Raw genomic sequence first — 26,449 nt, 5'->3', positions numbered from 1 at the left:
TCAGACTGCCCGCTCTCCCCTTGTTCTGATGCAATCAGAGAGCAGGGCCCTTTCACGGCCCAGCGTGGCAGAGCTGAAAGCAGAACTTACCTCACTGGCGCTAGAAGTGCCGACGTGCCAGGCAAAGATGACTGCCTCGCTCTCAGAGGCATTGTTGAGAAAGACGAGCCGGCTGGACTTGCTGTAGACTGGGATGTTTCCAAGGCAAATCCTGTGCTGGGATAAGAAGGCTGTCTGGAAAAGAGAAACCAGGCAGGAACTTCAGCCAGAGAAGATGGGTGCACGTTCCAGAGAGATGAGCACAGCTCTACCCTGTATCTGTCTGATGTCCAGCAATCGATGGGTCACGTTTGGCTAGCACCAGATACACTAGTCATTTATATAATGCTGGACATACTGTTCCAACAAGACAATTACTGCCTGGTTCTAGGGCCATTCCTGTCCTCCAAGGTGGGGTTCGCAAACCGGGGCACTGCCCTGCCCAGGTTACAAAAGCTGTCTCTTTTCGGCAAGGTGGCAACCCTTTCCAGCAGCAGGAGGTTCCAGGCCGTGCAGTGTAACGACATGGAGGATGTCATGCTGCAGCTGGGTTAGGCAAGAGACATCCCTGGAGCACAAGAGCTGCAGCTAAGCCAGAGTCTCCAATCAGAGCAGCTGCTCTTTTGGCAAGTTCTGAAGACCCCCCACTCAGTAATAGCGGGCAAACCCTGGGGTCCTGACTTGGACAAAATCCCCACTGACCGGACTGCGAGTTCCAGGTAAGTATTCCATAACTCAGCCTGGTGCAAGGTGCTGCAAACACTAATTAATTACACTGAAGAGTTAGAGAAGTTTAACAAGCTTCGGATTACAAATTTCAGAACCCCCTAGGGACACTGATATGCATGGCATTCTAGAGCACGTTGTAAATTGTCCTGTTGGCTTTCCACAAGAGTGCGATCTTCCTTACAAAAAAAAAAAAAAAAAGGAGTACTTGTGGCACCTTAGAGACTAACAACTTTATTAGAGCATAAGCTTTCATGAGCTACAGCTCACTTCATCGGATGCATTCAGTGGAAAATACAGTGGGGAGATTTTATATACACAGAGAACATGAAACAATGGGTGTTACCACACACACTGTAACGAGAGTGATCAGGAAAGGTGAGCTATTACCAGCGGAAGTGCGGGGGGATGGAACCTTTTGTAGTGATAATCAAGGTGGGCCATTTCCAGCACTTTACAAGAACAGTAGGAGGGGAAATAAACAAGGGGTAATAGTTTTACTTTGTGTAATGACACATCCACTCCCAGTCTCTATTCAAGCCTAAGTTAATTGTATCCAGTTTGCAAATTAATTCCAATTCAGCAGTCTCTCGTTGGAGTCTGTTTTTGAAGTTTTTTTGTTGAAGATCTCTATCAAGCATTCTTACAAGTACAATACCCACCTGCGGAAGTGAAGAAACAGACTGACAGAGCCAGAAGAGTACCCAGAAGTTACCTACGATAGGACAGGCCCAACAAAGAAAATAACAGAATGCCACTAGCCGTCACCTTCAGCCCCCAACTAAAATCTCTCCAGTGCATCATCAAGGATCTACAACCTATCCTGAAGGACGACCCATCACTCTCAGAGATCTTGGGAGACAGGCCAGTCTTTGCTTACAGACAGCCCCCCAACCTGAAGCAAATACTTCCAGCAACCACACACCACACAACAGAACCACTAACCCAGGAACCTATCCTTGCAACAAAGCCCGTTGACAACTGTGTCCACATATCTATTCAGGGGACACCATCCCAGGGCCTAATCACATCAGCCACACTATCAGAGGCTCGTTCACCTGCACATCCACCAATGTGATATATGCCATCATGTGCCAGCAATGCCCCTCTGCCATGTACACTGGCCAAACCAAACAGTCTCTACGTAAAAGAATAAATGGACACAGATCAGATGTCAAGAATTATAATATTCAAAAACCAGTCGGAGAACACTTCAATCTCTTTGGTCACTCGATTACAGACCTAAAAGTGGCAATTCTTCAACAAAAAAACTTCAAAAACAGACTCCAATGAGAGACTGCTGAATTGGAATTAATTTGCAAACTGGATACAATTAACGTAGGCTTGAATAGAGACTGTGAGCGGATGTGTCATTACACAAAGTAAAACTATTGCCCCTTGTTTATTTCCCCTCTTACTGTTCTTGTAAAGTGCTGGAAATGGCCCATCTTGATTGGTTTCAGAGTAGCAGCCGTGTTAGTCTGTATTCGCAAAAAGAAAAGGAGGACTTGTGGCACCTTAGAGACTAACCAATTTATTTGAGCATAAGCTTTCATGAGCTACAGCTCACTTCATCGGATGCATTCCTTTCCATCTTGATTATCACTACAAAAGGTTCCTCCCCCGCCCCCCACTCTCCTGCTAGTAATATCTCACCTTTCTTGGTCAGTCTTGTTACAGTCTGTATGGTAACACCCATTGTTTCATGTTCTCTGTGTCTATAAAATCTCCCCACTATATTTTCCACTGTATGCATCCGATGAAGTTAGCTGTAGCTCACGAAAGCTTATGCTCAAATAAATCTGCTAGTCTCTAAGGTGCCACAAGTCCTCCTTTTCTTTTTACGGATACAGACTAACACGGCGGCTACTCTGAAACCTGTCATCTTCCTTACAGGAAGTCTGCTCAGCTCTTACTAAGACCTTGTCTACATTACAGGTTATATCTGTCTAACTTTCACACCCCTGTGTGATGTAAATAATCCACCCCCTGAGCAATGTGACCTAAATGCCAGTGTAGACAGAGCTCTCTCAGCAAAAGAGCTTCTCCTGCTGACAGAGCTGTTGCCTCTTGCCGAAGCAGCATTAATAAGCCAACCGGAGAGCTCTCTCCCGCCAGCTTAGAGCATCTCCACCGTAAGTGATCACATTGAATCCTCTGAACTTGTGTTACACCACTGGATCCGGGCTCTGGCAGGCCAGCTCTCAGCTGGGCCAGGCAGCCCGCAACCAAGTCTCACGACACTTTTCACTGTGAACAAGTTGTTAGTTGCCTGTTTAATTAGCAACCCTGCTGTCTGTGTCTGGATCAAGTGATGCCTAGTGTACTGCTGTTAGCACATGGATGTGCGAGCCTGGCCCAGGAACGAAAGGAGCATAGCTTTCTTTTAATGAATAAATGACCACGGAAAAGCTGCCGTACTCACTAAAGGTTACCGTTAGCTAGCTTTAATCTTTAATAATGCGATGGTCACATGACAACACCCCAACAACCATCTTGATTCTGGTTCCAGTGGAGATGGAATTGCGAGTAAATCGTCTTTCAGGACAACAGCTACCATGGGCAGGAATCTGGCTTTTCCAATATCAGGCCAAGGCGCTCCCCATGCAATCAGAGCCTCTAGAAAAGAGGCCACCCACCAATTTCAGACCTTTTCATGCACTTCTGGAATGATTGCCCTTGCCATGCTGTGGCTATGGTAACATCACACCTGGTGCTTACCTGCCCGGGCACTGTTAGTTTTGAAGAACCTGGAGTCACTGAAGGAGACAAGACTTGGTCGAACTGGGCAGTCTGTCCCATAATATTTGGATCGTAGCCTATTCCCTGGAAGGTGATCAGAGCCGAATCTCCCTCCAAGATGTGGATGGGAACATCCACCTGCCACAGAAAGGGCAACCGGGATAAATTCAGGGCTGCATTTTGAGGGACCCCCTTACAAAGCAATGTCTATGCTAATGAAGCTGGACTACAGCCTCCTCGTTTGGAATAAGTGACCTGTGCAGTGGGATTCTTAGAGACACTGACTAGCCAAGTCCCCCCGAGACCCACTAAGTGCAGGGACACTAGCTGCCTGCTGGGTATGTGGGTTACGTAACAGCACTGTACAACAGACACCTCTTTGGAGTAACTACCTTTGAAAGACTTCCCAGTCTGATCCTATAGCCAGTTTTGGATGTGTTGCAACTTCAAGAGCCTGATTCTCCTTTGCACCAAGGCCCCTTTAAACCACGCAGACCCAAAGTCTCTAGTATTTAGGCTCTCTCTGTTCTCATCCTGATTCCTCGCCCCCCAGTTTCATGGTGGCATTACAGGGGGCCAGTGATACTAGATCCCTGCAAGCACAAGGTGCAGAGAAAGCTAAGATTCTGGCGAGGTAGAGCAGAGACCCCTGGCCAGGGGCACAAGGAGGAGGACAAGACCCCAGCTGTGGGGCACACCACCCATTGTTGAATGGCTCCTGCCAGGGGATGGCCCCGCACTCCCAGCAGCGAGTGCGTGAGCAGGGTCATGGCAACAGGGCTGCAGAGGGCAGCTGAGGAGTATCAGACCCAGGAGTGACACCGGGCCCCTGCAGGCGCTAAGTCCAGCAGGGGCTGTGCTTGCCCACTGTAACCAACAGACTTTTTTTTGACAGTGTCAGCGTGCCAGGTGAAATCAATGTTTCGCGAGGACAAATGATTTAAATCCTACCAAGCCAATTTCTGATGTGAACAGAGAGGGCTGCAGGATCTTGGCCTCTTCAGCCGCCCCAGGGAAAGCACTTTACACAATCACTCGTTTATACTGAGGAGCATCTTACCGAGTATGTTCTGGCTTCCAGTGGTGAGAAGACCCACTCAATGTGGCGTGTCATGCCGGGAGGGATCTCCCCCCTGGGATTCAAACAGACAAACACGGGGTGCTGGAAATTCTCCTCCTGGATTTTCATCACAGAGTCCAGCTGAACCTCATAAGCCACAGCCATGGAGCCCCCGTTGTACAGCTCATAGATCTGCAGGTAACAGAAGTTCACTGTACCACGCTGCAGTTAAACTAGTTAGCAACAGCCCTCAGGCCTGAGATGAGGATTAATGAAGTTCATAAGTCAGGGCATTTAATAGAACAGAGGTTCAGACGGAGGAGACCCCATAACGCCAGAATTTATAACAAAGGGTCTGGTAGGTGACCATACAAAGCCAACATCTATCACCACATCTACATACACTCTTTCTGCTACAGCTCCTCCCACACACTGCCCACCGAACGCAGTTTTACTCAGGTCCAGTGGCAGCAGGCTGCAGGAATCAACAATATATGCTAGCATCTTATGGGACAATCAGTCCAGTCAGATCTTTGGAGATGGGAACCAGAGTTCAGAGATGGTGACCTCCCGCCCGCCTCCCCAGTGCAGAACAGGCCCTACCGCCCATCTCCAGGGCTTGGGCTAGTTCCAGTCTCAAACCACCATGTGATGGGGCCTCACTACTTCCCTTGACAGGTTTCAGAGTAACAGCCGTGTTAGTCTGTATTCGCAAAAAGAAAAGGAGGACTTGTGGCACCTTAGAGACTAACCAATTTATTAGAGCATAAGCTTTCGTGAGCTACAGCTCACTTCCTCAGATGCATATCGTGGAAACTGCAAGCCTGCTGCAGTTTCCACGATATGCATCTGAGGAAGTGAGCTGTAGCTCACGAAAGCTTATGCTCTAATAAATTGGTTAGTCTCTAAGGTGCCACAAGTCCTCCTTTTCTTTTTACTTCCCTTGAGAGGCTATTCCACAGCCTAACAAGTGCCGTTGCTTCCTTCCCTCCCCAGCACAGGCCGGCATTCTAGCTATTTTGCTCTGCCTGCTGGTAGCTAAGAGTCATGGCCGCTCACCTGTTTGGGCGGGCTGGAGCTGCCGATGGCGATGGGGGTGAACAGATGCTTAGTGGAGGTAAAATGAACGTACCGCTGCTCCCGTTCCACCGTCACGCCAATGAAATTCAACTACAGTGCAGGCCAGGGAAAAGAACCAGTAATTCTCTCCAGGAAGAAAGCATCATGCTATCACAGTTACAGAACTAAATCAGTAATAACAGGAGAGGCAGATAGGAGCTAAGAGGCATAAGCAAGGAAGGTAAATATTACTGACCTGTACAGTCTTCCTCTCGGAAGGTTTGAATTGCACCAATCCCCACCCCCGCCCCATAGGTGCACACTCCCAGCCCGACAGCTGTGAGACAGAGCTTTGGCGCTTTATCCCCTATACCAGGAGATGGTACCAGCCTTATCAGGGAAGAGCTGTAAGTGATTCCCTTCCTCCAATTCTCAGTCACAGGCCCTCACGCTTGGACAGTGACCCATTCCAGGGAGCTCTCTAACGCGGGGGAGCCTAGAAGCTGCCACAGGAACTAACAAGCATAAATGTGAAGTGGCAAACCAGTGGAGTTATCAACAGTGTCCCCTCTGCAATGCAGCAGAAAGGAACCTCAGAGGCTGGATGTCCTCCCCTCACCAACTCTATGAAGCCCCTGAGAAGGCAGACCTCGAGCCACACGGGGCAGGGAACTGCAGGCTATAATTTCCCGTTGGAGTGCATCGGAGAAACCCAGAGCTGTTTGATCTAGAGCGTGACTGCAGCGTTGAGGTGGAGACTGCCGAGGAAGCCCCAGATACAGCTGTTGGACAGGGAGTAGGCAGGGTTCACAAGAAGCTTGGAGGCCTCAGAACTCCACAGCGAAATGGTGGAGCCGGTTTCTCTTCCAATCGTATAAATCTTTCGCCTTTTACTAAAGATTTCCGTGGACAGGAACATTTATGAGTTTCTACCCAATTTTTTTGTGAAACTTTTTTAAGAGCCCAGGTGGGAGAGCTACTAAAGCAAGGGGGAGACAGGAGCTGCGATGACCCACAGAATTCCTGGGTTCTCAGAAACCCACGGGAGATGCTGATGTAGTTCTGTAGTTAAACAAGAGCCGAGTAGACAAGAGGCTGGTGGTGCCTCTAAAGTACCTCCTCACCCTGATCAGGAAGCTGAGCCTGACACAAGAAGAGAATAGGCACTAACGGATTCCCAAGGCACGATATCAGTATTTATCATCTCAGAGCACCGTACAAATACTTAGCGCCCCAAGGATCAGGGCTCCATTGTGCCAGGCTCTGCACAAATACAAGGGAAGACAGTTCCTGCTCCAGACAATTCACAATCGAGACAGACAAGCAAGAGTGCCTGGGCATGAGATAGTCCCCAAACCCGGCACTCCGATGAGAGTGGAAGATTCCATTTCCTGAGCTTGACTCAGGGAGCCAGGCCTGCTGGCTTTATCCAGCGGGCCCTGCTTTCACAGGACTCTGATCCCCAAGGTGAAACACCTGTTCCCCTGGACACAGGGGATGTTACTTACAGGCGGTTGTCTCCATACAACTGACAATCAAAGTAGCAGGATGGAACTTAGAGAAAGAGATCAAAAGGCTCAGGCTTGCTGAGATCAATACTTTCAATCCTGGCTGAGACCAATACTGATGGACTCTGTTAGCACTGGAAGTCTGCCCGTGATGATCACTGTCTGTCTAAGCATGCAGAGCCCAGAGACGGACACCCACGCAGGGAGCAGGGTTGCTCAGAGAATGCCAGCTCCAGGTAACTATATGCAATGACCAGTTAATAAGCTTTTGAAAGCTTGAAGCATTTAGGGGTCCATCCCGTGGATTCCACATGCCAGTGGGGATCCCCCAAAGATCTTGCCCTTCAGTGGAAGTGATCAAGCCCCTGCTCTAATCTGCGCTCTGGGAACCAGGCTCTATGGCTCAGACTCTCTCAGCATCTACAGCCTGCAGTCGGCTTCCTTTCAAAGCCGCTGATGGCAGCAAATTCTGTCCAGCCTACTTTCCTACTCCACCGCTGTGCTCTGACAGTGAAGTCAGAGCTGCAGTGCCTTGGATAATGGAGACTGGCCAAGCAAAGGGTTTCCCATGCCAAAAGCTACCACCTCTCTGGAAGAGTGGGGCATGCAGGTTCCCAGAGCTGGGAATTTGCTCCTGCAAAAAGTTTCCTGCAGGAAATCAATGTGGTTTCCTTCAACACCCCCACAAACCTAGAGTCACCTCAAAGCCAGAACAAGTCACTTTCGACCATTAGCCTGCACCCCAGTGGGAGGGGAGGGAGTGAAGGCCCCATAAGAGACCAGACTCCAGATGGAAAAGGTCACTTATGAAGAAAGGCAGTGCCAGGGGAGGGAGAGAGAGGTGGGAACAGATCCATCATCTTGATCCTTTCTGGGCTGGCTTGCTAATGATCAGCACCAAGCTGTGCTTAGGGCTCAAAGATGGACAAAGAAAATCCATGCCTTGGGTTGGCCCACATGCCCCTAACATAGAATCATAGAATCATAGAATAACAGGGTTGGAAGGGACCTCAGGAGGTCATCTAGTCCAACCCCCTGCTCAAAAGCAGGACCAATCCCCAACATCATCATACAGACCCCGGCCTGCAGGCAGTCTGCTCTCCAGTCTGGAAGCACACAGACGGCAACGACCCTCACCCCAGAGCTGCTTACTGATGCCATCTGAGATATCCCGGGTCCAGTTCTTGGGACAAACACTAAAGCAGCTGTTTCCCTTGAGGCTACGATGGATTCTCCAAATGGCTCCAAGCCTCAATGAATTCCCAGGCATGTCTCTGTTCCCCTTCTTTCCTATGAGTGCAGGCAAGGAGCAATCTTCTGCACCATTCCTGCTCCTCTTGAGGGGAAGGAGCCATATTAGCAGGAGTGTGGTAAGCAATACACAAGAAGTAATTGTTCCGCTCTACTCCATGCTGATTAGGCCTCAGCTGGAGTATTGTGTTCAGTTCTGGGTGCCACATTCAGGATAGATGGGAAAAATTGGAGAAAGTCCAGAGAAGAGCAACAAAAATGATTAACGGTCTAAAAAACATGACCTATGAGGGAAGATTGAAAAAATTGGGTTTGTTTAGTCTGGAGAAGACTGAGAGGGGACGTGAGAACAGTTTCAAGTACATAACAGGCTATTACAAGGAGCAGGGTCAAAAATTGTTCTCCTTAACCTCTGAACAGGGGTCAGCAACGTGTCCATGGTAAAAATTTTGAGGTCTGTGGTAATTTTGAAAGAAACGTTGAATGACTGATTGACATAACCCCCCCACAGTGTCTGTCACTAAATACGGGAATTTGTCAAGTGTCCATTGCGCAACATGGTGGTGGATAGGACAAGCAGCAATGGGCTTCAATTGCAGCAAGGGAGGTTTAGGTCGGACATTAGGAAAAACATCCTGTCAGGGTGGTGAAGCACGGGAATAAATTGCCCAGGGAGGATGTGGAATCTCCATCACTGGAGATTGTTAAGAGCAGGTTAGACACACCCCTGTCAGGGACGGTCTAGAGATAAGACTTAGTCCTGCCATGAGTGCAGGGGACTGGACTAGACGGCCTCTCAAGGTCCCTTCCAGTCCTGCGATTCTATGGTTCTATATCATGCTTCAGCTCCTGTCTAGCATCCTCCATGTGCCATGGGCGGGGGGGCATGCAGAAGGGTTTCCTCAATACCTCTCCCTTTTCTCTCTCTTCCCTTCTCTCTCTCCCCACAATATATCAGTGCAGGAGAGGGAAAGTGTGGGGGACGGGCAGCTCCTTTCTGATGCAGCATATCAGCACCCTTGACACACGGGTGCACCGTAGCCTGTGAGTGCACGGGAGGGTGGTGTTCCCTTCAGTGCACAGATGCTGCATCTGCCCCTCCACTGGTCCAGGACTCCCTGAGCACGGGGGCCAGCGCAGCTCTCTGTGTAGTGGCTGCGGCCGCTCCTACAGCACTGAGCTCTCTCCAAGACTCCTTCAGCATCGTTCCATTCTCACTCTCCTCTGCACCTCGGTCTGGGGCAGGGTGGTGGCCACTGGTCTTAAGCCACTAGAGTCTCTACCGGGCAAGTCAGGGCCATGTGCCCCACTGTCCTCTGGAGCTCTAGGCCTAATCCCTTCCTGGCTGGCTGGCAGAAAGCTGTCGGCCCCTCTCTGGAGTGTGCCAAGCCGGCATCACACAGGGAGCCCATCCAAGGGCTTCAGGGGCAGGTACAGTTAAGCCACTGTTTGAACAACTTGTTCAATGGGCTGGATTTCCAGCTGACGACAGCCCTGAAAGAAAGGAACGGAAAATAAAACACAATGTGAACACAAAGCTCTCCGAGGAAACTTCAGAGACAGACAGGAAGGCTCACGGAGGTCTGAGCCGTGCCCAGAAGAGCACAAGGTGACTTTGGCTCTAACTGAGAAAGAGAAATTAGTTCCAATCCCAAGGAAACCCTCAGGGAAAAAGGCAAAACAGGAGCAGCTCTTAGCTGTTTTAGTGATCTGCAAGGCAGGGAGAACAAGTGGCAGCTCCTCACTCACGGTTGCGGAGAAAAGAACTGACAGATGAAGGCACGTGGGCTGCTGTCCCCACCTTTGTACAGGCAGGACAAAATGCACCACCTGCCGGCACTGAAGGAATAGCTGCCTTCACACCTCAGAAGCTGTGGGAGATCCTGACGATCACACGCTGGAGCTCAGAGGGATTTGAAGTGAGACGGTGTTGATGAGGAGGAGTGATGAAGGGAGGGTAAATATACCAGAGAGAGGGCATGAACTGCAGAGGTGAAGACTCTTGCACCAATTGTGTGGAGCGGCAGAGAACCAGCCAGTGTGAGACTAGGAAAGGGAGTCTGGAAGCAAGTAGAGAAGCAAGGTCCATGAGATACTGCAGGGTGGGCAAGTGTGTGGAAGATTGAAAAACCAGGAAGGCTGTTCTGAGCTGGCTCCTGAAATGAGTGTGGAGCCAGTGGAGCCGTGGAAGGATGGGGCTCCTCTGCACCGGCTGTACCATGTAACAATCCTCAGGGCAGAATCCCAGACCCCCTCCAAGGAGAACGCCAGTGGGGTTCAGGTGGCAGGACGCTGGCACCCATGCAGGAATTTTGCCATGGAGCTGACATTTGTAGCCCACTCTACAGGGTTCAACTGATAAAGGATAGGAACTTAATTAATGCCAGTCAACGTGGCTTATGGAAAATTGGTCTTGTTCAACAAAGCACATTTTAAATGTATTGAGAACTGACTAACTCACAGATCTCCAAAAATAGCCATCGGGGGGAACCCTTGTCGAATAGGGCATTTCTATGGGGTCCAACAGGGAGCAGTTCTAGGCTTGATGCTATTCAACATTTTCATCCACGATCGGGATGTAAATATAAAATTGCTGCTGATAAAATTTGCAGATGACACAAATGTTGGCGGAATGGTAGTAATGAGGGAGGGCTGTCCTACAGAGCGAGCTGGATCACTTGATGAGCTGAGCTCATTCAAACAAACTGCATTTCATTACAGCCAACTGCAAGGTCACACATCCAGGAACAAGGACTTCAGGCCACACCTACAGAATGGGGGACTGGAAAGCAGGGACGCTGAAAAGGGTTTAGGGGTCAGAGTGGGTAAGCAGCTGAACGTGAGCTCCCAGTGCAATGACATGGCAAAGAGGGTCCATATTTTAAAGAGGACGTTGAAAAACTGGAGATGGTGCAGAAAAGAGCCACAAAAATTATTCAAGGGCTGGAAGAACACCCTAGAGTGAGACTCAAAGAGCTCAAAAAGAACAGGAGTATTTGTGGCACCTTAGAGACTAACAAATTTATTTGAGCATAAGCGTTCGTGAGCTACTTATATGCTCAGATAAATGTGTGAGTCTCTGAGGTGCCCCAAGTCCTCCTGTTCTTTTTGTGGATACAGACTGACAGGGCCACCGCCACACTGGCACCTGCCAAAGAGCTCAGTCTGTCTCGTTTCTCAAAAGGAAGGCCGAGGGGAGAAAACGCTAGGTAGTAGAAGGCATGTAATCTCAGTAGTCAGGGAAAGGCAGAATAAGAGCCAAGGGCTGGAAGCTGAAGCCAGACAAAGTCCAATTCCAATAAAGCACAATTTTTTAACAGAAGGTGATTAACCAGTGGAACCAACTCCCACGGGAAGGGCTGGATTCTCCTTCTCTTGATGTCATCAGCTCTAGACTGGAGCCTTTCTGGAAGCTGTTCTAATCAAATGAGTTCTTGGGCTCAATCCTGGTGTAACTGGGCGAATGTCAATGGCCTGTGCCATGCAGGTGGACAGACTAGACGATTTAGTGTTCCCTAATCTATGAAAGGTGCCATGGGACTACAAACTGATTGAATCTGGGTTTCATGCCTCATCTGCAAGAAGGCACCTCCATCACAACGCCCCCTAGCCCCAGGCTAAGGTACTGGTTCGGTACTGACCCCACGGGAAGGCCACCATTTAGTGAATGCTTCGCAGCTCCTGTGTAAAGTGCCTCCGTGTGAATTCAGCTCCTGGAACTCACTGGCCTGCTAGCTGCGCGACAAGCAACGCCTGCTATCTTACCAGAATCTCTCGGCCATGGGAGACCTTCAGCAGGACCGGGAGCCGATCAGTGCCGACGAAATCATGTCTAGCAGGGCAAGAAAAACCACCAGGGTCAGCGAGAGAGAGAGAGAGAGGAAAACATTAAAAATCTAACCCTGTGCCTGGAGTGACAGAATCGAGGGTCACACAGTGAATGCGAGACAATTCATCTCCCTGCTAAAGAGAGTCACCGTAGAATAAGGGCCATTGACGCAGGGAGGGGCACAACTGTATTTGATATAGACACGCACCAATGTACAGGCCGAGCCCTGGAGCTCCTGGAGTCCAGAAGAGTTAGGGGCAATCAGGGTTAGACCCCAAGGGAATGCAAAGCTGGTTCATTTTTCTATACAGCGCCGCTGTCACTGACTCAGCCAGTCCCTGGGCCACCCTGATTTTTTGAAAAACTACTAATCGATAAAACCACACAAACCGGCTCTGGGAAGCAGCTCCCCAGCCACCTTTCCAGTCCCCACTCTGTCCAGCTAGCACAGTTTTAAAAGATATTAACGTGATTGCTGTAAAGACCACACTGGGGTCAGAAAAAAGGGGACAAAGTCAGAGGGACTTCTCTGGGGGCCTGCTGGGGACGCACCGTGTGATGGGAATGTTTCCAGCATTGAGGTACAGGAGGATCCTGGCAGGTACGCACTGACTCCTGTGGAAGGGAAGGCCCAGGAGAGGGGGGCATGAACTGTCACCTGTGAGAGAGCTGCACTGTTTGCTCCTGTCCTGGGAAGAGTCTTCCTGACTTTGGGGAAACACTGAAGAGCTGGTTGTCCTGAACTCTCATCTGGTGCAGCTCACTGGGGTTGAATTCTGTGTTTTCTGCCCAGTGCTCCACATCAATCTTCTGGTCAGACGGGAACAGAAAGGCCCTATGGACTCAGCAAAGCCAGTCAGCCAGAGCAGGAATGAGAATGGGCATCATTCCCCTTGTTCTGATGGTAAATATGCCAAGGTCTGGGATCATGAAGATATCAGCTTTAGCACAAGGCATGGAAGTGCTGGAAACTCCTCACCACTGCCATCCTGCCAGTCCCCCCCAGGCTTGGTCTGCAGAACCCTCTGGAACCCAATCCTGGGTTCATAACACAGATAGAGCCATGAGTCTCAGGCCTGACCTGCAGGACACAAGATGGAGCCATGAAAACTGGGACAGTCCCGCACAGTTTGTGATGGGCAGCGACCCTTGCTTTTCCTCTGTAGAAGGGCCCCAGGTGGGTGATGGGACGGAGTTCAGCCCAGCCGGGTATTCAGAACCCTCCCGCTGAAGTCCCCTGTCAAATCTCCTCCAGCTCACCCCCTCAGAACACAGAGCCCCTTAGATGCCAAGTGCACTCAGTGCCCTGGGAGCAGCTCCGTGTCCTGGGGCAGCAGCTCTGATTCCAGAGGAAGGCACTAGGTTTAACGAGAGCTACGTACCATTCCACCGGCACCACCCCATTGTTCTCCAGCATGAGGATCACCACAGACGGCTCGGCTTCGATTGGAGCAGCCCCAAAGTTGAAATCCAGCAGGACGGGGGTGTGCACGGGAGGGACTGGGCAGATGCTGTGCAGGGCAGAGAAAGAGGAGATGAAATCAAGCCAAGAGGAAGGAAAGCTCCCTGGAGGTGCTACTGGAGCTGGACATAACACAACTGCTGGGAGGCTCCTCCCTTGGGTAACAGCAGAAGCTCGTGACCTTCACTCCTCTCGAGGGCTCCATGCTCCAGGAACATCAGCTGCCCAGAGGAGGCACCCAGATGCTTAAACACTTTCCCCTCCTCCTGAGAGCTGCCTCTGTCTAAGGTGGCTCTTCCCTCCACACCCATAAACTGCCACATGGGGAATCTCAACACCCAGTGGGGGCTGAGCGCGCTGGGTAGGCACAGCACACTTAGTGCCTAGAGCGGGCACAACACAGGTCACAGCAAGGAACCCCCCTGGCTGACCCAGGAGCGCTACTGCCCTCCTGAAAAGAGAGATGACTCCACACAGCACAGCCAGAATGGCAGCTCAGCCAGACGCTGGGCCCTGGAGAGGAGATGGGGGCCTGAGGGAGAGCAGTGCCCACCCAGGCTCACTGCATCACCTCTGGATGGCTGCACGCAGGGGAGCGGGGTGGGACTCATTCCCATTCTCCATGCCCTGCTACTATCCAGCAGGGCAATGCTGAGTCCATGGAGATGGGCCCAAGAAGAGAGGGAGAAAGGCGAGGTGAAATTCCAAGGTTTACAGCCTCCCCGCAGAGGGGAAAGGACAAGACAGGGCACACAGGCAGCGGGCCAGGGAGAGGTGAGGAGCTGCCTGCTTTGGGGCTGAGAAGGAGTCAGCAAAGATTTCTAGGTGACACCGAGCTGCAAATCAAACCCTCTGGCCATGCTTTCCCTGCCTGGATTGTACTGCAGGTTACAGACTCCTCTGGGCCAGGTCTCAAGTCACCTGTGCCTTGTGGGAACCCTGTAGGTGAGCTCTGCGGAGGTGGGGTCTCGCTCCAAGTACTGGTTCAGAGTTTCCAGTGCAAAGAGCCTCCAGAGGTGCAGCTTGCTGATGCCGCGGGCACTTCCTGCTGCACACACATCCGTGACGCAGACAGAGGGGTAGACGCCCGTCGCTACTACACAGCAGAGGGCCTGCTGCTCCCCTACCGTGTTTGCAGGATCCAGAGCTTGTGGGAGGAGAGACAAGAACTAGTCAGTGCAATGTTGAGGGAAGCTGCCCAGGCTGGGCTAGAAGTAGGGTCTGGATCCCCAACAGAGAGCCAGACCCCTGCCTGGCATGCCCGGGCACAAGTTTCAGAAGCAACCAACACATGACCATGTCTGTTATAAGACATATAAAGGGAAGCTGCCTGGGTGGGACATCGGCATGTGGAGGAGAGGGGACAATGTGGGGCCTGGGTGGACTGGGAACCATCTCTACCTCAGCACCCCAGGGCTCAGCTGTGTCAAACACCATCTCTGCAGACAGCATAGGGGCAAGGGAGAAAGCAAAACATCCCCTGTGAGTCCAGCCAAGCTGTTCAGCACAGAGACTCCCGCTGGCAGGAGTAATCCACTGGGAATGGAGGGAGGGACGCAGCTGGGAGCTGACATCTTCACAGATTCAGACACAGTTTATGTCTGGCGTAGAAAGGGCCCCCTGGCTGGATGGGATGGAATGGCCCTTTTGGTTCTTCCCGGCAAGCCAGGGCTCTCACCTTTAGGCATGGAAATGGTGTAACTGATTGACCAGGTGTAATGCAGTTGACGGGCTGGGCTGACGGTTACTTGAACAATGGCCTTTGACCTTGCAGGAATCATTCCCTTGTAATGATCCAGCTCTAAAGCTACATGAGAAAGGAAAGGGAGTCAGTACCGGGAGGGCACTGACCTCTTGGTCTCAGTATAATTCTCTCTCTATGTATATATCACACTATATCTGTATATACCGTGTTCAGAATGTACATATTTGTTCTGCACACACCTAGTGTGCCATTTTCAGTCCAGACCAAACACGGACACACACGAGTCCTCATGGAGGACTGTCCAGGACAAGCTCCAAGTGTCAATCTGGAGATTGTTTTGCTTCTAGCCCTGTTTAAAAAGGTGTGCACTGATATTATTTTTAAAAGAAAGGTTTTTCTCCCCAAATCCAAAAACTTCTGAATTGATTTTGCTCAAAATTTTACCCTTTGAGCTGAAACTTTGAGCAGGACCCCAGCATGGAAATTTTCAGCTGAAGTGAGCAATACTGGTGGAACTGGTGAATGATGAGAACAGGAAGCTTTTGTTTTAGTAGACATTTGTTACACCTTTAACAATAGTGGCAGAGGTTTGTACAAGGTACCCAGTATAGAATGAGAGACAGACAGACAGACACACCTGCACCTTCTCAAACAGACCAGCTGTCACAGAAAGAATAGGTGTTTCTCGAGCTGGCAAGAGCAATTCATCCATTTTAGAATGCCTTTGTCTGCAATAAAAATGAGGCCCAATGCCCCCCACTCTACCTCCCCAAACATTCTTTCAATACCTAGCGGATCGCTGAGAACTTCCTCAGGGTCACACGGTCCTGTGATCATCTGCTCCACGTGGAGGATGTAGTTCAGAGAACAGGTCCCATTATTCAACAATACAAGGTCACAGGACTGCAGGCCGCCAACCAGAATGTTCCCTAGGTCCAGCTGCTCCTCTTGAGCCTAGAGCCCAAAGGCGGCACACAAGAATCAGGGTGGTATTGTTACATCACTGCCGACTGCTCAGGGGGCAGGACAAGGCTGCTATTTGGCTAGGCCAATATACACAGTGTAACGCAGCGATGTGCAAAGTTTGACTCCAGGACCCAATATGTACCAAGGAGATTATAAAGCATTGCCTGCTGGGACTTGTAGTCTTAATATGGACCTTTGCCCAACACATAGAGCAGGGGAGCTGCATAGGCACCTGATAACAAAAGGAAGGATGGGTGATGGATTCCTGCTGAATGCAAGGCCAACCCAGAAGCACAGCAGAGCGGGAGTAACATTCTTTCCTCTACCACCACCTCCCTCTCTCTGGAAAGAAGCCGCCACTGGGCTCCAAGTACCCTCCTCTAGTACATTACTAGGAGGCTGGAGATTCTGCTTAGCCAATTAATCCCCCGGGGAGATACTCCTTCTCTTCCCCCTCTCCCACATGCTGGTACTTACCCCAATGGTGCCCAGTGCCCCCTCGCCAATAACCCGCAGGGTGTAGCGGGTGCTCTCAGGAGACTCAGGGGCTGAACTCCCTTGGGGTCTCCACACTGACACCCAGCTTCGCAGGAGATACTTGGTCTCCTTGCCAGGAGTAAAGGTCCATGCCTGAGCCTAGAATCACAGGAGGGAGAGGGCATTCACTGGTGTACCCAGCCTCTCTGCTGCCCGGGCCAAGGAGTCAATTCCAAACACATTATGGAGCAGCTGACAATCCTGAGTGTATAAGACAGACAGCACCTTCCTCCCTCACTGCTGTCTTGGTCACACTCCAGCTTACCACCTGCCAGCTTCCATTCAGCTTTGGCCTGATCCTGATTGTGTCTCTGCCCATTACCTGACCCCTGTTTTGGGGGTTCTTACTGGGAACACACGCCCAGACACTCACAGCCAGGCCTTCTCAGAGGCTCCAGTTCTCGCTGCCCTCCACAATATATTTGCTCCTAGTGTCTGGAAGGAAACAAGCATGTGGTGAACCAAATCTACTTCAAGATCAAGCTGGAGGAAGCTGGCTAGGTCCTCTACCCAAAACCCGTACTGGCACCCTCCGCCCTTGGCCTATGGGGCTGTGAACTACTGCCATGTGTTTTTGCTCTCAGCTCTCTACAGCTGTATGGTGGGTGGCGAAAGAAAATGACTTCAGCAGAACTCACCAAGGCTTCGCTGGGCTGGATGACCCCTGTGGCGGGCTTGACGGACAGGACCTTGCTGTCAGACTCCTGGATCTTCCACTTGAAGTGCATTGGCAACCTTGTGCAGTTCTTTATGGTGTAAGTGCGTGTGGTTGAGGTTCCCACACAGGTAGGCTTGAAGTACAGATTCCCATCTCCTTCTAAGAGCAACAGAAGGGACTCGCCATTGCTCCGGAGCAGGATCTCCTATGGGACTCAGGGAAAGGGAATATACAGTAGCAGAAAATCTTAGCTGAGCTCTGAAAGAATCAGGCAGATTTGCATCTCCTTCCAAAAGGCACCTGGGATCACAACACGGCTGAGCTCAGAGGGGGAAGGACTCCGGGCCTGCCTGTTGGGCTGTCACGGACAGTTCTGGAGAGCAGGCACAAGGCAGGCAGGACAACAAGGGGCACCAGGCCCTGGAAGGCACCTGCTGTGCCAATAAGAAATGGGCACATTGACAATACCCAAAGGACATTTTAGAAGACTTTTGTCACGGAGTGTGGGGGAGTCCAGGCCCTGCACCCCTCTTCCTGGACTTCACTGAGACTCTCAGCCAGCCAGTAAAATGGAAGGTTTATCGGACAACAGGAACACAGTCTCAAACAGAGCTTGTGGGTACACCCAGGACCCCTCAGTCAAGTCCTTCTGGGGGAGCGGGGAGCTTAGACCCCAGCCCTGGGGTTCCCTGCGTTCCACCACCTAGCCCCAAACTGAAACTAACCCCCCCCAGCAGGCTCCCTTCTGCAGCCTCTGTTCACATTCCCGGGCAGAGGTGTTACCTCCCCCTCCCCCTCCTGGCTCAGGTGACAGGCTCTCAGGTCTCCCATTGAAACTCCCCTGCCACATTCCCAGGTCAACACTCCCCCCTCCCTGCTGCATCACATCTCTCCCCCCTTGAGACTGAACTGAGCGGGGTCACTCTGACCAGTGACCTGGGGAAGTTCAGGGCCCCCTCTCCGGGACAGCGCATCCGCTATCATGTTGGCACGTCCCTTCACGTGGACTACGTCCATGTCGTAATCCTGCAGGAGTAGGCTCCATCTCCGGAGCTTGACATTGGCTCCTTTCATCTGGTGCAGCCAGGTCAGGGGAGAGTGGTCGGTGTACATGGTGAAGTGTCGCCCGAAGAGATAGGGCTCTAGTTTCTTGAGGGCCCACACCATGGCCAGGCACTCCTTCTCGATGGCCGTGTAGTGTGGCTCCCGGGGTAGAAACTTCTTGCTCAGGTACACGATGGGGTGTCTCTCCCCCTTTCCATCCTCCTGCATTAACACTGCCCCTAGTCCCGTGTCTGAGGCATCGGTGAACACCATAAAGGGCTTGTCAAAGTCTGGGTTTGCTAGAACCCCTTCTCCCACAGGAACCTCTCCTGGCAGCCTCTCCTCATGGTCCATACCACACTGAGGTCGGCCAGGTCCCTGAGCTTCCGCAAGGAGGGATCTTTCCTCAACTTGGCCTGGAACTCAGCAGCTGGGGAAGGGATGGGGCCCGGTTCCCTCTCACTGGCTGGGTCTGAGGCCACAGCCTCTCTGAGCCGTGCCCCTCAGCACTCCCTCCCAACCAGGGTAGGGTCCTGCACCTCCGGTATGGTACCCTCCCCAAGATCAGGGCGCAGTGCCCCTCGCCGGCTCTGGCTACGGGTCACAACCAGGGCGGTCTGGGGCTTGTTGGCCAGTCCTCTAGGTCTCCCCCCATCAAAACCTCAGTGGGCAAGTGGTGGTGCACCCCCACATCCTTGGGGCCCTCCTTGGCCCCCCCATTTCAGGGGTACCCTTGCCATGGGCACCTTGAATGGGGTCCCGCCCACCCCCATCAGGGTCAGGTAGGTGTTGGGCACCACCCGATCTGGGGCCACCACCTCGGGCCGGGCCAGTGTCACCTCCGCGCCCGTATCCCAGTATCCATTGACCTTCCTCCCATCCACCTCCTGGGGAACAAGGCACTCGCTCCAGAGGGACAGCCCCGCGCCCACCCTGTAAACCGAGCACCCTGAGTCCAGCCCTCTGGTGGAGCTGGCCTGGGGTACTCTTCCCCCCCGGAGCAGGTGGTAAGCTGGCAGCCCCCCTTGCCTGGGCGGTCTGCCCCTCATCCAGCTGGGTCCCTACCCAGTTAACCCTGGGTAGGTTGCGTCTGTTCAGTCTGTCCCTGAGCCTGGGGCACTGGGTCCGTACGTGGCCTCTCTGGCCACAGTGATAGCAGCTCAGGTCACGTTGGTCCCCTCGAGTGGGTCGGAGGGTCCCGACACCAGGCGTTCCCCTTGGGAGGGGGTTCTCCACATTTCCCCGCTGGGAGTTCACAGGGTGACTCTCTCTCTGCATCAGGGGGGCCTGTTCTTTTGGGATTCCTCCCTGCTACCCCCTGACCAACTGTTCACAAACTCGTTGGTCAGCTGCCCTGCATGCTGCAGGTTCTGTAGCTTTTTGTCCACCAACCACAGCCTCAGGTCGGAAGGGCACTGATCATACAGTTGCTCCAGTATGATTAGGTCAAGCAGGTCCTCTTTAGCTTGGGCCCCAGCTGTCCACTTGCGGGCATACCCCTGCATTCGGTTGACCAGTTGTAGGTAGGTGACCTCAGGCGTTTTACGCTGACTCCGGAACCTTCTCCGGTACATCTCGGGGGTCAGCCCAAACTCAGGGAGCAGGGCCTGTTTGAACAGTTCGTAGTCCCCTGCCTCCGCCCCTGTCATTTGGCTGTACACCTCCATGGCTTTGGGGTCCAGTAAGGGGGTGAGAAACTGGAGCCTGTCTGCAGGGTCAACCCTGTGCATCTCGCAGGCATTCTCAAAGGCCGTCAGGAAGCTATCTGTGTCCTCCCCCTCCTTCCGCTGGGCCAGGAAGCACTTATCAAAGCTCCTTGCAGTCTTGGGTCCCCCCACACTCACAGCACTCACCCACCCCACTGCTCCTTAGCCTGGCCAGCTCCAGTTCATGCTGTCTTTGAATCATAGAACCATAGAATATCAGGGTTGGAAGGGACCCCAGAAGGTCATCTAGTCCAACCCCCTGCTCGAAGCAGGACCAATTCCCAGTTAAATCATCCCAGCCAGGGCTTTGTCAAGCCTGACCTTAAAAACCTCTAAGGAAGGAGATTCTACCACCTCCCTAGGGAACGCATTCCAGTGTTTCACCACCCTCTTAGTGAAAAAGTTTTTCCTAATATCCAATCTAAACCTCCCCCACTGCAACTTGAGACCATTACTCCTTGTTCTGTCATCTGCTACCATTGAGAACAGTCTAGAGCCATCCTCTTTGGAACCCCCTTTCAGGTAGTTGAAAGCAGCTATCAAATCCCCCCTCATTCTTCTCTTCTGCAGGCTAAACAATCCCAGCTCCCTCAGCCTCTCCTCATAACTCATGTGTTCCAGACCCCTAATCATTTTTGTTGCCCTTCGCTGGACTCTCTCCAATTTATCCACATCCTTCTTGTAGTGTGGGGCCCAAAACTGGACACAGTACTCCAGATGAGGCCTCACCAATGTCGAATAGAGGGGAACGATCACGTCCCTCGATCTGCTCACTATGCCCCTACTTATACATCCCAAAATGCCATTGGCCTTCTTGGCAACAAGGGCACACTGCTGACTCCTATCCAGCTTCTCGTCCACTGTCACCCCTAGGTCCTTTTCCGCAGAACTGCTGCCTAGCCATTCGGTCCCTAGTCTGTAGCTGTGCATTGGGTTCTTCCGTCCTAAGTGCAGGACCCTGCACTTATCCTTATTGAACCTCATCAGATTTCTTTTGGCCCAATCCTCCAATTTGTCTAGGTCCTTCTGTATCCTATCCCTCCCCTCCAGCGTATCTACCACTCCTCCCAGTTTAGTATCATCCGCAAATTTGCTGAGAGTGCAATCCACACCATCCTCCAGATCATTTATGAAGATATTGAACAAAACCGGCCCCAGGACCGACCCTTGGGGTACTCCACTTGATACCGGCTGCCAACTAGACATGGAGCCATTGATCACTACCCGTTGAGCCCGACAATCTAGCCAGCTTTCTACCCACCTTATAGTGCATTCATCCAGCCCATACTTCCTTAACTTGCTGACAAGAATACTGTGGGAGACCGTGTCAAAAGCTTTGCTAAAGTCAAGAAACAATACATCCACTGCTTTCCCTTCATCCACAGAACCAGTAATCTCATCATAAAAGGCGATTAGATTAGTCAGGCATGACCTTCCCTTGGTGAATCCATGCTGGCTGTTCCTGATCACTTTCCTCTCATGCAAGTGCATCAGGATTGATTCTTTGAGGACCTGCTCCATGATTTTTCCAGGGACTGAGGTGAGGCTGACTGGCCTGTAGTTCCCAGGATCCTCCTTCTTCCCTTTTTTAAAGATTGGCACTACATTAGCCTTTTTCCAGTCATCCGGGACTTCCCCCGTTCGCCACGAGTTTTCAAAGATAATGGCCAATGGCTCTGCAATCACAGCCGCCAATTCCTTCAGCACTCTCGGATGCAACTCGTCCGGCCCCATGGACTTGTGCACGTCCAGCTTTTCTAAATAGTCCCTAACCACCTCTATCTCCACAGAGGGCTGGATATCTCTTCCCCATTTTGTGATGCCCAGCGCAGCAGTCTGGGAGCTGACCTTGTTAATGAAGACAGAGGCAAAAAAAGCATTGAGTACATTAGCTTTTTCCACATCCTCTGTCACTAGGTTGCCTCCCTCATTCATTAAGGGGCCCACACTTTCCTTGGCTTTCTTCTTGTTGCCAACATACCTGAAGAAACCCTTCTTGTTACTCTTGACATCTCTTGCTAGCTGCAGCTCCAGGTGCGATCTGGCCCTCCTGATATCATTCCTACATGCCCGAGCAATATTTTTATAGTCTTCCCTGGTCATATGTCCAACCTTACACTTCTTGTAAGCTTCTTTTTTATGTTTAAGATCCGCTAGGATTTCACCATTAAGCCAAGCTGGTCGCCTGCCATATTTACTATTCTTTCGACTCATCGGGATGGTTTGTCCCTGTAACCTCAACAGGGATTCCTTGAAATACAGCCAGCTCTCCTGGACTCCTTTCCCCTTCAAGTTAGTCCCCCAGGGGATCCTGGCCATCCGTTCCCTGAGGGAGTCGAAGTCTGCTTTCCTGAAGTCCAGGGTCCGTATCCTGCTGCTTACCTTTCTTCCCTCCGTCAGGATCCTGAACTCAACCAACTCATGGTCACTGCCTCCCAGATTCCCATCCACTTTTGCTTCCCCCACTAATTCTACCCGGTTTGTGAGCAGCAGGTCAAGAAAAACGCCCCCCCTAGTTGGCTCCTCTAGCACTTGCGCCAGGAAATTGTCCCCTACGCTTTCCAAAAACTTCCTGGATTGTCTATGCACTTTGTTTCTTCTTCTCCTCCTGCTCATGCCTACGTTGCCTCTCCTTCTCCTGACGTTCCCTCTCCTTCTCCTCCTGCTCATGTTGACGTTGTTTCTCCTCATGTTGACGTTACTTTTCATGATCCTCCAGCTCCCTCATTTTCATCTCCCTCTCCCATTCCAGCTGCATCCGCTCCAGGGATGGGGAGCTCCGTCGGGAGGATCCCCTGCTGGCTGCCGGGGTCAGGGTGCCCTCGGTATTCGCCGGGCTTCCCCCAACCCTTTCCCCAGGCCCAGGTAGGAAGGGTCTCGGGATGTCCTCGGCAGCAGTCTGACCCCTCCCAGCCCGGTCAGGCCCCAGGGCCCATGCTGCGTCCACCGGGCGGCTTCCCTCAGGGACAGGGATTGGGTCATCCTTCTCCTCCAACTGGGCAATCAGCTGTTCCTTGGTGGACCTCCCAATGCGCAGCCCCCTCTGCCTGTACAGCTCCACCAGGTCGCTCTTCAGGCATTTAGCGTACATCTCCCTGCTGGCCACTCACAGGCCTGGGCGGCTTTCCATGGTTTCCAGGAAAAACCCCGAGGGTGCCAGTCCTTCTTGAGGTCACTACCTCTTTGCCAGGGTCGAGCTGCAGACACCTCTGCCCCGGGACCACTCACAGCAATCCCCCGGGGGACCCTGTTACTGCAAAAGTCCTTCTCTCTGGTCACACACTCCCAGGGGTTAACCGCCTCCTGAAACCTTCTCTCTCTGAATCTTCAGCACGCCTGGTCCCCGTCAATCCCCCTTCATTTTACTGCTCCCCAGTCACTTACTGCAGGAAGCGCCATCCATGGGGTGCAGTAGATCCCACCGCTACCACCAGTTGTCACAGACTGTGGGGGAGTCCAGGCCTTGCACCCCTCTTCCTGGGATTCACCGAGACTCTCAGCCAGCCAGTAAAACAGAAGGTTTATTGGACAACAGGGCACAGTCTCAAACAGAGCTTGTGGGCACAGCCAGGACCCCTCAGTCAAGTCCTTTTGGGGGAGCAGGGAACTTAGACCCCAGTCCTGGGGTTCCCTGCATTCCATCACCCAGCACCAAACTGAAACTAACCCCCCCCCCCCCCGAGCAGGCTCTCTCCTGCAGCCTCTGTTCACATTCCTGGGCTCACATTCACCTCCCCCTCCCCCTCCTGGCTCAAGTTACAGGCTCTCAGGTCTCCCATTGAAACTCCCCTGCCACATTCCCAGGTCAACACTCCCCCTCCCTGCTGCGTCACAACTTTAAATTCCCATTTCCAAAACAGAAGAAACAAACTACCAAAAAGGAGAAATAACCAGGCCCACGGTGAAGGTTATCACAAAGAGAGAGACCAGAATACAAAACAGCCCTTCTATCCTTGCTCTACCTGGGTGTACTTGGGATAGGAGTTCAGCTGCAAGGACAGGATGTGCTGGTGTGTGGCCATGTCCACCGGCTGCGTTGAGAGAAGGAAGATTTGGTGGGCTCCTGGGGCTACGGACCCTGAGCAGGGTTTGACCAAAACGGAGGGACAGATGTCCTGGTTCATGCAGAAGGTGATCGGGGAAGTGCCAACGTTCCAGAGCAGCACGCTGCGGTAGGTGTTGGTGTTCGGACCCACCGCAGGGAAAACCTGATGGACAGAAAGCGAGCCGGGAGGGCTGGGTTCATTTCAGAAGGCCAATTTACACAGGAAATCTTTGTCTAGTTGAATTTCCCTTTCCAAAGTCTGACAAGTGCCAGCCTGAGCCCTAGGTGAACCCTGCCACTACTTCTAAGGAAGCAAGAGAGGAAAGTGAATTCACTCTAAAGTGGGCAAAGTGCGGCCAACAGCAACCCATGGAGCTGTGAGGACTGCACCTGCCCACTCCTTTATTTGTCTGAAGTGGCCTGCTGAGACTCCAAGCCCAGCATGCAATGCTTCTTACCAATCCAAACAGCCAGGCTGCACACTGGGACCAGCGACCTCTGCAGGCCCTGCTTCTGGGTTAAAGACAAAGATGGCTGCAATCTGCTCCACTTTATGCAAATCACGTGTGGCTATTGGGTTCTTGGCAAGTTACCCAGGCAGCCCCTGGGCTAGCTGGGGAGTCTCGCCTGACGTCTCAGGAGGACTCTTCCTAGAAGGCTGCAGGCTCCTGGAGTCGGATCTTCCTTAGCCTCATGGGAAGGACGACGACCCCTGTGCCGGAGAAGCAGCAGCAAGAGCCTGGCTTATGTCGCACTTTGCCTTGCAGGAGACCTCTCTTCCAATGAAGTCTTGGTGCACCGCTCTGCTGCTGACCCCCCAGCCCAGTGGACGGAGAGGGGAGAGGGGCGAACTCAGCAGTCCTTACCAGTGACGAGATCAGCTTTGACAGGAAGGACCAAGATGTTCACTGCAAGCTGGGACACAAGAGAACTGGGATACAGGGGGACCCCCCGACCTGTCCTAAGCTGGGAGTCTCCATACAGTAGGAAGCCACCCAAAGCATGTCTCTGACTAGGACAGCAGGAAAGAGGGTTCTGTACTCCAGGACTCTCCACATCAAAGATTCACCACATACTTCCATGTGACACACACTAACCACACTCACCTTGGGGGAGTCCAGGACATAATGCGGAATGAAGTGCTGCCGATCTGCTTCAAAGGTGTGGCCCCTCAGCCGGATGGTCAGGCACCAGGATGGACACATGGTGCTGTCCTCCTCAATGTTACTATAGTGTCTCAGCACCTGCAGGCAAAGGAGAAAGAGAATCGTGCATCTGTGGGGAGGGAATGTGCCACAGAACCATCTTTAAATGAGATAGCACATGGGCCAGCATGAGCAGCCATTCATGAGATTGCCACCCTCAGGGGATACAGAGGAGATGACATGCGTCAGGGAAGCAGAGCTGGTCAGGGCGGGATCAGGAATGACCTCCAGAGAGTGACATCCCAATGCCTGGAGACCTTCGCTGTCTATCTTATGTACTTATCTGGCCCCCACTACTGCAGGTATCTGAGCTTCACAATCTTTAATGCATTTACCCTCACCACGCGCCTGTGACATGCTCTTATCGCCATATTACAGCAACTGAACCCCAGAGAAACTAAGTGACATGCCCAAGGTGACACAGGAAGCCTGTGGAAGAGCTGGGAACTCAACCTTGGTCTTCTGAGTCCTGGACGAGTGCCTCAACCATTGAACCAACTCTTCGCTCCCCAGCCATCCTGCCGCTCACACTGACTGGCCTGAACTCAGGACATGGCAAGAGGAGGGTGTCAGTGAAATGATTCTCAATCATTTTGTTGTCAAACTTTGTGGGTACTTCCAAGCCTGCCCACAGACCGGGAAGGATCAGCAATGGAACAGGCAGCTGGTTGGGGAGCATTTATCCTCCTTAGGTTACTCACTAAGACCAGAGAAAGTCTGATATAACAAAATGCCATTTAAAGAAAGCCAACTCAGCCTAACCCACCCAAACAGTGTTGTGGCAATGTGATTTCTCCTTAACTCACTCCCTACCTTGGGACTGGAGCACTGGGGTGGACAGATCTTAGGCCCAACAAGGTGAAAGCCATAGGTCTAGATTTCAGTCAAGCCCTTGACATTAATGCTG

General features: G+C 52.0%; 1 protein-coding gene across 2 annotated transcripts in view; it reads right to left on the bottom strand.

Moving 5' to 3' along the window:
• CFAP65 (cilia and flagella associated protein 65) overlaps positions 1-26,449 on the bottom strand; it is a gene marked incomplete at its 5' end in the record, with an annotated part of 51,784 nt that overhangs the window by 8,940 nt on the left and 16,395 nt on the right. For both annotated transcript variants that reach the window (XM_084643508.1, XM_084643507.1), the window contains 14 exons: positions 91-234; positions 3,487-3,645; positions 4,568-4,759; positions 5,627-5,737; positions 12,151-12,217; positions 12,873-13,049; positions 13,597-13,725; positions 14,598-14,823; positions 15,355-15,483; positions 16,170-16,335; positions 16,825-16,983; positions 17,523-17,747; positions 24,255-24,500; positions 25,444-25,581. In XM_084643508.1, the coding sequence (XP_084499634.1) occupies positions 91-234; positions 3,487-3,645; positions 4,568-4,759; positions 5,627-5,737; positions 12,151-12,217; positions 12,873-13,049; positions 13,597-13,725; positions 14,598-14,823; positions 15,355-15,483; positions 16,170-16,335; positions 16,825-16,983; positions 17,523-17,747; positions 24,255-24,500; positions 25,444-25,581 (2,268 nt within the window). The remainder of the gene's footprint in view (positions 1-90; positions 235-3,486; positions 3,646-4,567; positions 4,760-5,626; positions 5,738-12,150; positions 12,218-12,872; positions 13,050-13,596; positions 13,726-14,597; positions 14,824-15,354; positions 15,484-16,169; positions 16,336-16,824; positions 16,984-17,522; positions 17,748-24,254; positions 24,501-25,443; positions 25,582-26,449) is intronic.

The sequence above is a fragment of the Lepidochelys olivacea genome (genome assembly GCF_965140295.1).
Source record: "Lepidochelys olivacea isolate rLepOli2 genome assembly, chromosome: 11".
NCBI classification, from domain to species: Eukaryota; Metazoa; Chordata; order Testudines; family Cheloniidae; genus Lepidochelys; species Lepidochelys olivacea.
The sequence above is the reverse complement of the archived record's forward strand: the minus strand, read 5'-3'. Positions and strand labels throughout refer to the sequence as shown.